At 44.1% G+C, this 12,843-nt stretch overlaps 1 protein-coding gene across 3 annotated transcripts in view; it reads left to right on the top strand.

Moving 5' to 3' along the window:
• ELP2 (elongator acetyltransferase complex subunit 2) overlaps window positions 1-12,843 on the top strand; it is a 109,490-nt gene that overhangs the window by 42,359 nt on the left and 54,288 nt on the right. For 2 of the 3 annotated variants that reach the window (XM_059724475.1, XM_006277281.4), the window contains one exon: window positions 210-274. The exons of the other annotated variant lie outside the window; for it this stretch is intronic. In XM_059724475.1, the coding sequence (XP_059580458.1) occupies window positions 210-274 (65 nt within the window). The remainder of the gene's footprint in view (window positions 1-209; window positions 275-12,843) is intronic. 3 annotated transcript variants of the gene reach the window in all.

Raw genomic sequence — 12,843 nt, 5'->3', positions numbered from 1 at the left:
AATTGCCCACCCCAGCATAAAGTATCTGAGTTAGAAAGTAGTACAAAACTTCTGAAAGTGGACAACATGTGTACTCTATTTTTGTCATATTAACTGTTTTATGCTCATTCTTTTTATTTTGGCCGAAGACCTCAGGATAATAAGTTTTGCTACTTTAGCTGCAAAGATAGTTTCTAATAATTGGGGTTTTTTTTCCTTTTTCCTCCTAGTACCAGTCTTAGCTTGTGGTGGTGATGACTGCAAAATTAATTTGTATGTACAACAGAATGGACAGGTAATTATTACTTTTATCTCTTGTCTGGAATTAAATTAATTCTCTCTCCCTCCCCCACTCTATTCTCTCTGTTGCTATTTTTTCCAACAACTTCTATAACTGTTTTCTCTCCCAAAATAGCTTTTGTATAAAACTAGCCTTATTTCCATTCTGTTCAGTCTTTTCTCAGGTATTTATGAACTGTAGATACATGATGCTGATGTCAGACTCTATACATCTGGGAGTTTTTCATAGTTCACTCTATGAAAAGAAAACTTCCCTATGAAATGGGTTAATTGAACATCCCTTTCCTTTTAAGGGCTAAGCATATAGGTAGTATATCACTTGACAAATCTGTAAATGCTTCTCATAAATTTGATTTAAATTATTATACTTTTCTAGAATTATTTCCTGTGTACTGTGTCTTCCTGAATGAACCTTTGAGGTACTTGACTGTCCACAAGGTCTCTCTTACATACTGTATGTGTACATATACATCCCAGGTCTTTTGTAACATGGAAGCATTTAGCCTTTCCTTTTAGTGAACTACATATTATTCCAAAGACAAAGTGACATGGCTGGGTGCCCAGTGTAGCTACCATGCACAGGGCAGCCTCTAGTTATTGCTGTATGATTGTAATTGTGCAACAAAAACTGGGTTTTTGTCTCCTTACAGGGTGGAGGAATGTGTGTAAATGCTATTCAGCCACCCTTTGAAAACTGCACTCCAACTTTTATAAGGAATCTTCAAGTTTGCATCTTTGAATTCAGTGTCTGCAGAGCAGGAAGAAGAACACTTGGGATTTGAAACCAGTGATATAACTTTTCATGCAATGAATTGCTTCAAGGTTTTATGTATAATAGGATACCATTTAGGTGAACTGCTTGGTCTAAATAAGGGACAGTAAAGGAGTTCTGTAGTCCATTGCAGCTAAAATTTAAAAAGAAAGAAAAAACAAACAAAAAACCCTGTAGTTTATCCAAATTGATACTGCTGGTCATAGGTACCTTTAGCCATGGAATTGACTGTAATTGAGCAGCATGCAGAAAGCTTAAAGTGTGCTTATGTGAATTCAGGACTCTTAAAAATCGGTTCTAGTTTGGTGCTGTAATAGGGAGCCGGAGGCCCTCCTGGTACTTTAAGGAGAAAGCAGCCACAGAGTTCCTGGCTTGGAATCAAGGACCAGAGGGCTGGGGCTCAGGACAACAGATGGACTGAAAAGGCCAAGACCTTAAAACTATACAGGCAGTAGAGGCGGCCCGAGGCAGGGAGGGCTAAGGGTCAGAACCCAAATGGGGCAATCAGGGGTCCCGAGCAAAGAGACAAGGGCCAGGGGCTGAGAGCCCAAGCTGAATGAGATGGGCCAAGGGTCAGACAAGTCTGAGACTTGGAAGCTGGGCCAGAGAAAGTTGGCCTAGGCTGGCAGTCTACAGCAAAGAGTTACCAGTGGGCTAAAGCTAAGAGGACTGGTGCATGACTATGCAGTGATATCTGTAAGGCATGGGTGTGACTATGGGGGCAGCTGGAGGTTACGAATAGACCATACAGCATCAGGTGCCCTGAGGGCACAGATGGGCCAGGAAGATCCACGTAGCAAGAGGGGATCGGTTGGGACCAGCAGGGTCTGAGATGAACCTGCTGGACACAGACCTGAAGAAAGCTCACTGTGGTACTTTTGGATAGCCTTCTTTTCTGTAGTAAAATGTATTCAAAGCATGGCAGATGGGAGAAAAGAGAGAGTACTTAGATAGACAGAGTGGGGCAGGAATTGTGTGGCCACCAGGGGACATCATGGCCACCCTTCAGGCTGTGGTCCTGTTACTTGGGCCCATAAGGAGCTCCATTTCTAGGCTGCTTGCAGACTTAAAAAAACCCCAAACCTCCCCATGCTTTACTGGAAAAAGCAGTGCGTTATGGTGACCCAGCTCCATAGCATCTGGATAGATCAGGTGCTCCAGAGGAGCTTTTTGGAGCTTTTAGCTAAAGCTGATTCGATCAGCTATAGATAAAAGTGCCAAAAAACCTATCTAAAGTACCCGATCTATACAGATGTTGGGTGAGCTGGGTCCAGCTAATGTGCTGCCTCTTCTGGCCATGTGCTAGGCTCAGTGTGGGGGTGCACTGAGTTAAAAGCAAAGTGCTGCTTTTCTTTGATGTCTGCAGGCAGCCCTACTCGTACACAATTTTGGGGTGACTTGAAAGTATTTCTGTCATTTAATTGCAAAGTGTAGGGGATTAAAATAAGTCCTAAGACGTGGTCATTCTTCCTACAGGAGCTCCAGAGGAAGAAATTGTGCTTTCTGTGTTCAGCGTCATGCTTGCTTTTCTGCTGGTAATGGAACAGTTTTCCAGAGGAATTTTGCTTTAATCTTCCTTCTGCCTAACAGGAAACCTGAACATTAAGTGGGTTATAAATGCTGTGGGGCTTCATCTCTAGCTAGATCAAACTTGCAAGCTTCTTTTGAAGTTTCTAAATAATTTATCTGAATGTGCCAGCACCTTAAATATGCTCATGTGCAAAATCTCCATCATTCAGGGAGGTAGTTTCCTGATTATATTTTTAGAGCCCAAAGGGCATTCTCCATGTATGGACTTGTGCTGCAAATCACTGCTGGTTTTCTTTTTGGGATGGAGGTAGGGGGAAGGGGGGTCATGTGAGTCTTGTTTTGGCAACACATACTAAAACTTTCTCTGTTACTTTTATTATTGGGCCAGTAAATAGGGGGCCAGTAGGCTTGCAAGGGAACTTGGTGTATGGCAAGAGCAGCTGAGTCCCGTCTCTTAGTACCATTCATTCTTTTCAGTTGTGGGGAATACTTTTTCACTCTGTCTGAGGCTGGTGTGTGCTGCGTGTAGGTTGAATGTGGCACCATGGGTGCTCCATGCAGAACAAGGGGTCAGTCTTGATCCACTTCAGCAACCCACATCTGGCCCATAGCCCTAGAAGAATTTAACACCCTTGCTGTAGGGGAATCTTTGCTTTTGTAATTGCAACATTGGCGTGGGCTCCTTCAGTTCATTAACTTTTTGCTGGTTTTGGTATTTCTGCTGTTTTCTTGGTCAGGGTATATATTATTGGAAAGAAATAATATGCCTCATCTTGGCCCTTTCAGTTGAACTTGGTATGAGAGAATTATCAGATTTTTGACCATAGCCTCAAATTCCTGGCCTAGTAAAGACACTTCTGCCTCTTCATTCAACAGAGACTTTTTAGATTTGAACCCATTTCTCTCAGGTTCACTGCATAAAATGAAACTCGAGAAGAACGGAGTGGAGGTTAGCAAGGGAAAGTTCATTTGAAATCCTAGGAGGGCATTTGTGTCATACTTTAAGGAGGAATGGAAGCTCTTTGGCTTCAGATGCCTTTCAGTAGTTGAATCAGACTGTTCATTGGGGTAGACTCTTTGAACTTTAAGACTTATTCCTAAAAGCAGCTAGGTTTTTAAAATTGAGAGGGCAGACTTCAAATCCTTGAAGATCCCTTCCCAAGAATGAAAGGGTATAGAGAGAACTGTCTTTTACTTTCTTGAATCCTTGAAAAAGTGTTGATTTAGAATGATTGCTCCCAGGGAAGAAAATGTCTTTCAGTGAGCTCTTTCTGCATCAAAGCTTCAGTAGTAAGGCCTCTAAGGGAAGCCGAAGAAAAGCAGAATATCTAAAAAGAAGTTTCAGCATTTCCATGAGGCTCTTGTTAATCAAAAAAGATCCAGACTGTCAGCACACAAAAATGAATGTGAGATTGGAGGAGTGTTTGAATAAAGTGCTGGGGGAAAACTAGTAGGAACTGAGGTAGTTTCTTGATTATATTTTTGAAGCTCATATGGCATTTAGCATTCTGAAGGTACTTTGTCAGAGTCACAAATAAGAAGCTATTAAAGAAGCTACGAGTAGACATGGGGTCTTGAGTCAGAAATAGGTGATGGAAAGCAAAGATTAAGGGTTAGTCATTTTTCATCATGACAGAAGTTAACAAGAGTGCCTTAAGGTTTTGGCTTTTACTGTATTAACAGTGTGGAAAAGAGGGTGAGTAGTGAGGTAGCAAAATTTGCTGGCAACTGTAAGTTGGTCAGGACAAGGGGAGGACCATTAGGAACTTCTGAGGTACTTAAACCTGGTAAATGGGCAGCAAAGCAGCAAAAGTAGTTCAATCTTGATACATGAAAAGTACCATGCGTTAGAGGGAAACAAATCAAAATACACATGTACTTTGGAGTTCTAAATTTAGCTGCCTCGGCTCAAGAAAGGTACTGGGCCTCATTATAGGCAGCTCAGTGAAAACTTGCTCAGTGCTCATCTGGAGTAAAAGATAAGTTTAGGATACATAAGTAATGGGATGGAGAATAATATTGAAAACACAGTGCCTTTTGTATATACCAGTGGCTTGTGTGCATGGTCTCATCTAGAATATTATGTGCAGTATTGGTCAACATCTTAAAACAAGTATTGCAGAACTGGAAGGGGTTTAGTGAAAGGTGACAAGAATGAACCTTTGGCAAAGCTTTTTCTCTGAAGGGAGATTGAAAGCATTGATGTGGTTTATCTTAAGAAGGGTAAGATGGGTATGACAGGTGATGGATCACTCTAGATCTGTGATTCTTAAACTTTTTAGATTCAAGGCACCCCTCCCCCCTCATAACTTGTGAATTGAGTGGTACCCCTTTTCAAAAACTAATTTATTACAGTGCTTACCTTCTTGCAGGGGGGGCTGGGTAGTGGGGGCAGTGCAGAATGACCAGGCAGGGAGTAGTCTGAGTATGTGCTTATCTCACCACTACATCAGGGGAGTACATCAAGGGCTCAGCAAACAACTGTTCACCAGGGCATCCTTAGGGAAAACCAGGAGTAATGGCCACAAACTCCTGGAAGCCTGCTTCAGGCTTAACACTAGGAAAAACTTCACAGTTAGGGAGTGCAGACTGTGGAATAAGCTCCCTCCAGAGGTGGTGCAATCATCTACCCTGGAAATCTTCAAGAGGAGACTGGGTGGTCACCTTGCTGTGGTCACCTGACCCCAGTTGTCTTTCCTCTAGTGCAGGGGGCCTGGAACCAATGATCTTGCAAGGTCCCTTCCAGCCCCTAACTATTGATGAATCTATGAATAGTTTCATAGTTGTTAGGGGATGTCTCCTCACATCTGGCGTATCTACTCACACCTTCTGGCACCCCTCAAAGGATCTTGCAGCACCCCTGGGTGCACTGGCACTTTGGTTGAGAATCACTGCTCTAGATATACCCAGTTCACTTGGTCTCCCTCTAAAGCATCCACTTTTACCACTGTTGTAGATAGGATACAGGCAGAGCTGACCCGAGCAGGGTGTGGGGTCCGGGGCAAATCAGCCCATGTGGGGCCCTGCTCCCACTCCGATCCCATGGGCCCCAGACCTGAAGCAGCTGCCACTGCCATTGGCGGTGGTGGCAGCGTTGGCGGGGGGGAGGTAGTGAGTGGATGGATGCAGAGCCACCGCTCTACCCAGCTGCTGCTGCTCCACCTGGCTCCGTGGGGCCCCCCAAAGCATGAGGCCTGGGGCGCTTGCTCTGATTCCGCCCCCCCGACCCCTAGGGACGGCCCTGGATACAGGGCTAGGTGGACCAGTGATTTGAACAGTATGTCACTGACTTTGTTCTTAAGGAAGATTAGGAACTTATTTTTTCCCTGTTGCGTAACACAAGAATCTCCATCCTTAAATCTTTTTAAGAGCAAGTTAGAGAAATGCCAGACTGAATTGGTTTGACCAAAGATGATCTACCTTGAACAGGGGAGATGGACTAGGTGACCTTCTGAGGTCCCTTTCAAACCCTATAATTCTATGTTAAGAATGAGGGGACATTCATTGAAGTCAAGATGTGAAACTCAAAAACAATGAAGAGATTTCCCACCTGCACACAGCATGTAATTAAACTGTGGAGTTCATTGCCACAGAAGGTCATTGAAACCTAGAACTTAATGCTAGCTTTCATCTTCAGCTTACTACCTGTTTTCACCCCATCTTCCTGTATAAGACTTTGTGGAATGCTAAATAGGAAAGAGGTGTTCTTAACAAAATTTGTCTTCTCATAAGGCCTCTTCAAACAGTCCTGGTGCCTCTTTGGAATGACAGATTCTGACCAGATGTGCAAAGGCATTTTAGGTGTCTTCATGTCCACTGATTTCAATGGAAGCTTAGCTGCTTAAATACCTTTTTGATCTGGTCCCCAGCTACTTGCACTAATCAGACCTTTTGTTTAGTCTCTTATTTCTGTGATAATGCCTCAACATCACATCTCTGTGGAGAGGCATTCTAACAGAATAAGAATTATAGCATGTGTTTGAGCAAGCAGCAGAGGATACGTGGGACCCATTTTTGTTAGAGACTGGTTATTCTTAAAATGAGGATAAATCTCAACTACCAGGAGTCTCAAATAATTGTGATAGTCCAGGGGATTTTTGGACTGCAACTTTGTTTTTAGTTCAAAGCTATGTATACCATAGCTGTGGCATAAGTACCTCTTTGAGGGGGAACCCAGAGCTCTCTTAACACAGAGCTTCCATGTGCTCTTCTGCTGGAGGATTCTACTAGCTGTAGTTTAGCTACAAACAAGGCAAAGAAGGTCAGTGATGGGGATACAGTCAGCTGAGTTCTCAGAACTCATTCCTCTGAGATTTAAGAGTAGAATGGTAAGTGGGAGAAGAGCATGTGGAAACTCAGTGCATCTGATGTACATCTTCCTTCCTGCATTTGTAGCCAGAAAACTACAGGGATAGAGCTAGAGTTCTGATTAACTGCATACTGATCACACAGATTCTGGCTCCTCCAACAGGTGGAAGTATCAGTTTATTTCCTTTGGATCCTATCTCTTTCCAGCAGTGGTACAAGATCTTGGCCAGATATTTGCTTAATTTACAATGGCCTCTTGACATTTGTGAAGTTGAGAACATAATATGGTTTTGAATTCTAGGTAGAACTCTAGTTTATTCTGCAGTTTAAAAAAGATGCTGCATTTAAGGCCATTGCTCTGATGCATTTTCAGAAGTTGGTACTCCAGATGTACTTTGTTTTGTCAGTCAACATGTCCTTTGTTTCTTGTGTGGTTTCACTGTAGGAATAAAAACACCTCTGTTTATATTCAGGTTCATAGGCCTGTGTGAAGCAGCAAGTATTTGCTTTGGATTCGGCCGATTTGGAGGGACACTGATTGGATTCGGTGGTTTGAATCGTCCCAATTCCATTTGGCCAATTCGTATTCAGAGATTCAGTGCCGATTTGGAGATTCGGCCATAGACTATAATGGGGAATCACTAAAATACCTATAACTTTGTCATTTTTTGCAGATTTGGGTGAAAATAGGGATGGTAGCCCTTTCTGAGGGCATGAAGCCTGCCAAGTTTCAAGGAGATAGGTTCAGGCATTTCTGTGAAAGTGCACTTCGAACTGTTGAAAGCCAAACTCGTATCACTTGTGTGTGTTAAGGCAGAGTGGGATGAAAGCAGCAGGGATAGTCCCTGCTGATGGTAGGGAGCTCAAAGAAAGGTCATAGTCGCTGCCCAGCTACAGATATCAATATCAGAGCTGTCTTTCCCCACCTCTCAGCCTTTTCCATATATGGAAGATCATCCCATCCCCCTACCTCTTCTCAGTTTCTGTTTGCAGTAAGCCTTCTGAATTTCTGAATCAATTCAGCGGCTTCCGATTCAATTTGGATTTAGAAATTTGGCTGCTGAATCGGGCTGAATCTCCTCCGAATCTAATTGGCTACTGAAGCTTCACACAGCCCTACAGGTTGAGCTTCTAAGCTTTCTTGTTATCAAATATATGTTTATCAAGGACACTTTTTCATTTTGTCTTATCATAAAATCATAGAAAATTAAGGTTGGGAGGGACCTCAGGAGGTCATCTAGTCCAACCCCCTGCTCAAAGCAGGATAATCTCCAACTATGTAATCCCAGCCAAGGCTTTGTCTAGCTTGGTCTTAAAAACCTCCAAGGATGGAGAGAGATTCCACCACCTCTCTGGGTAATCTGTTTCAGTGCTTTACTACCCTTCTGGTTCAGCGAGTTTTTCCTAATACCTAACCTAAGTTTCCCTTGCTGCAACTTGAGACCACTGGTCTATGCTCTGTCATCTGCCACCACTGAGAACAGTCTAGCTCCGTCCTCTTTGGAACCAAACTTCAGGTAGTTGAAGGCTGCTATTCGATCCCCTCCCAGTCTTCTCTTCTCCAGATTAAACAAGCCCAGTTCCCTCAGCCTCTCTTAACCATTTTCATTGCCCTTCATTGGACTCTTTCCTGTTTGTCCACATCCTTTCTGTAGCAGGGGGCCCAAAACTGGACACAGTATTCCAGTGGCATCATCAGTGCTGAATTAGAGGGGAATAATCACTTCCCTTAATCTGCTGGCAACGCTTCTACCAGTGCAGCCCAATATGCCATTATCCTTCTGGGCAACAAGGGCACATTGTTGACTCATTCTGCTTCTTGTCCACTGTAACCCCCAGGTCCTTTTCTGCAGAGCTGCTGCTTAGCCATTTGGTCCCTAACCTGTACCAGTGCAGCTAGAGAATTGCTGTAGTGGCTGTTTCTTCTCCCATACTTGGGAGAAAAGTCCTACTTTTGGGCTGGAAAGTCCTATAGCTTTTGAACCCACTTGTACCTTCTTGGATAAGTGTGGCTGATAAATGGGGGACTACAGCCCAGAGCCTAGTCTAAGAAAAGAAGAATTGTAGACTTTCACCCTGGGAGAAGTGAACACACAAAGTGTGTACTCAGAGACCACAAAAGACATTTGTTGTTGCCACAATGATAAATAAGTATTTCAGTAGTAACACCACCTTCATGAATGTCACATGCTCCCCATTGAGATTTCCATAGTCCCAGTTTCTGTTTAGCCTTGGCCTCAGTCTTTTGCCATGTTCTCTGTCCAGTCAGCTCTGGGTCTGAACTTCATCCTGAGGAGTTTTGCTCCCTCCCAGGGGACAGAGACCCCCCCCAGGTCTAACAGGTCTCTGAGTTCCCCTGGGAGGCAGGTGCTTCTGCTCACATTGAGCTTGGCCCCCATTGCTGCTTCATATGCCTGGAAGTGTTGTAACACTCTTTCAACTGACCTGTTGTCCATGTGTGTGATATTGAGGTTGTCCGTGTAGGCCAGGACTCTCATTTCTTCCTGATTACTTGTGGGGTCTCTATTTTACTGATCCTGGGGTCCTGCCTGATCCACTGTGCTAGTGGTTCCATCACTCAGATAAACAGGATCAGGGTGAGTAGGCAGCCCTGTCAGACACTGGACTCCAACTTAATTGAGGCTGTTAGAGACCTATTTACCAGTACTCTGCTGTTTATGTCAGTGTACAGTGTCTTTATCCAAGCAATCAAGGTTAGAAGGAACTCCATCTTTTTCAGTTACAAATAGGAACTGATAGGATCTGGTCATAGGCTTTCTCAAGTTTGAGGTTCAGCACGGCAACATTCAGCCCTCTCTGCTGTTGGTACTGTAGCACATCTTGCATCTGTATCAGGGCTTCTTGGATCTGTTGCCCCGGCACCGTGCACAACTGTCCCTCATGAATCACTACACCTATAACAGACTTAAAGCACTTGGCCAAGACTTTGGTCATTAGTTTGTTGTCAAAGTTCAGGCACGTTATAGGATACTAGTTTTTCAGGTACTGTCTCTTCCCACTTCTTGTAAAGAAGGGTTATAAGGCCCTCATACATTCCCACCCCCAAATGGCCCTTCAGCAGGTGCTCTCTACAGACCTCCAGCAGGTCCTGGCTCACCTGGTCCCAGAAAGCAATGTAGAACTTCTTGGGCAGGCCATCTGCCCCAGGAGTCGTACTTCTCATGAAACTGTGGAGAGTTTTTTGTTCATATCCTCCAACATCCAGTCTTCCTAAGCTTGTGACCCTCATCCTCCCCGAGGACCCGAGTGAGCTTCTGTAGGCACTTCTCCATGGCCCCTGGGTCCTTTGGTCATACAGTGTTGAGCTCCCAGTAGAAGGCCACTGCCGCCTCCAGCATCCTTTTGTTTGACTTCTGCTCCCACCCACTCTGTCTACCAGGCTGGTTACAGCTTCCTTCTTGGCTTCCTTTATCTTGCTAAAATAATCAGACCACTCTTCCTCCTCTTCCACCAAGGGGACCTGGGTGACGAATATCTTGTTCCTGGCCTGTTCCCTGTACCAGGCCCCAATTTGGGTCTTCACCTCCCTCATAGCCCCGTTCATGTCCCAACCCCAAGCTGCCTGCTTGTGCAGGCTCCGCAGCTTGTGGTTTAGGCATTCGTATTGCTTTCTGTGAATCCAGGCTTGCCTGCTTCCAGCCTTGTGCAAGAAATCTTTCGTTTTCTTTTTTACACTAGCCCACCATTCTGTGTGGGTCTGGTATCTGGGTCTGAGGGTTTTCAACCCTGTATAGTGCTGTCTGAACTCCTGACGTATCTTGTCATCATCCAGAAGGCTCACGTTTAGTTTCCACATGCCCCTGCCTCTCTCACGCTGTTCCTCTATTTCTGCTTTTACTGGATTTGGCTTTAGCTACTGTCCACCTTTTTGGGAGACTGATAAAGTCTACGTGTGATCGCTATCATCGTATTTTTAAAGAAAACAGTTTCACTGTTGTGTTAGCTGGAGCACATACATCAAAGAGATCTCCCTTCCTGTGTTTCCAGGGTGACCTGCAGTAACCTACCTGTGATGATTTCTCTGTGCTGCAAAGGCACACTTTGTCTCCTTTCAGGAGGACTGCGACCCCTGCTACCTGATCGTCATTGGCTCCAGACCAGAATGAGGGTCCCTGCTGCCATTCCCTGAACAAAGCATAGTCTCTAGAACTGGGCAGGCCACATTCCTGAAGACAAAGAATATCTGCTTGCAATTGCCTGAGGGTTATTTCAATTGCATCCAATTTTTCCTTTCCTAAGCAGGCTTCTTACATTTATTGAGGCTAGAACTCCCGTGAGTAAAGCTGTGCTGGAGGGGGAGGGAGGGTTGGTTTGTAGTCTTTTCGTTCTCCTTTTTTAATTATTTTGACACCCTCTTCCATGCTCAAATGCATCATTTCTGTCAGTTTGTTGAGCTCTCTCTGGAATAGTGGTTCCGCCCATCCAGGTGGTGTGTGCTTGGGGAACCTATTTCTCTTATGCAAGTAGCAGGTTACCCAGGGGCTCTGACTTGCCTGGGGTCTCTCCTTTTCCTTTCTGGACTTCCATGTCAAAGTTACCCCTTTCTTCTGGGGTCCTTCCTGGTCCCCTTTTTGGGGTTTAGGTTTTTCCATTCCTTCCCTTTATCTGTCCTTTCCATTTCTGCAGCCAGATCTTTCTCTCCTCCTTTTTTCTGAGGTCTTCGACCATCTTTCTTCAAGTTCCCACATTTTCTTGTGAATAGGTTAAGCTCTCCTTTTTGGAGGGGTTTTCCCTTTCTGTTTTCCTCACTTTCTGAGACATTTTCTGTCCGCTTCCTCTTTGTTATTGCCAGGTGAGGGGTTGGAGGGGGATTGTATTTTCTGCAGTCCCCCCTTTGTTTTGTTTTTTCCTTATATTAGTGTAAGATTGGGGGCAATCTTTGAAGACATGCCTCTCTTCTTCACACAAGTTGCACCGCCATTCCTGCTTACAGTTCTTGGCGTCATGTCCTTTTCCCCTGTACATGGCACAGATTTTTGTTGTGCAGTGTCCTTCCCAAAACTTACTTTTTTTTAAAGAAATTTTTTGTGTTCCAAGCCAAATCAGCCAAATCAAGTCCAAATCTGAGAGTCAGTCCAGAACTGTATATACTGAAAAGTGAATAGCCAGAGTATGGCTTTTTTTGTAAGACACATTCACAGTTAAGACTTCCAAGAACATTCCAAGTAGGAAAGCTTTTTGTCTTTTTATATATAGGGAACCATCCCTATAGTTAAAATTGTTCATTTTTAATACAGGAAAGCCAATAGTGTTAATTCAAAGGGCAAAGATGACTTCAGGAATGGTGTAGAGTGTGTTGCCCAACCTTTGAGCCCTGTGGGCTGGATGAGTGGTGCAGAATTGATCCACTGGCCAGACCTAGCCTGCGGGCCTGATCAAGAATGCCAGATTGGGCCTTGGCTTTTGCCTGCCCCTGTACGTTGGCTCAGGACGTCAGATCACATTTCATCTGTGGCTCTGGCTCCACATTCATGTGGCCCACAGGGCTTAGAAATTTGGTGGTGGGGGAGTAGTGGCAGCCAATTTTCTGGATTTGGGGGAGTCCCATGGGCCAGATCTTGCCAGTGGGTCAGAGGTTGAGCAATACTGTAAAAGGGCAAGGCATTTTTTATTTGGATAACACTAGTGCATTATTTATGACTGTATGGATGTCTCACTTACATTTATCTTCAACAGGAATATTAAGATTAAATCACCCAATGATAGTATCTGTAATATATTATGTTAAAGATTTGTTTGGAAAAGAATAAAAAATTGTTGGAGGACAAATGATATCCCTACCTCTTTCTACCACTTCCCTCTCCCTTCCCCACCCCACCCCAGTTTGTTTACAGGACAATAATTGAAATACAAATTTATGTAGATACTACTATCTGCCAATGAATGATCTGCTTGTTGGCTCTGGTACTACCAAGAATTTTCAGTTTAACATA

The sequence above is a fragment of the Alligator mississippiensis genome, chromosome 3 (assembly GCF_030867095.1).
Source record: "Alligator mississippiensis isolate rAllMis1 chromosome 3, rAllMis1, whole genome shotgun sequence".
Classification (NCBI taxonomy): Eukaryota; Metazoa; Chordata; order Crocodylia; family Alligatoridae; genus Alligator; species Alligator mississippiensis.
The sequence above is the reverse complement of the archived record's forward strand: the minus strand, read 5'-3'. Positions and strand labels throughout refer to the sequence as shown.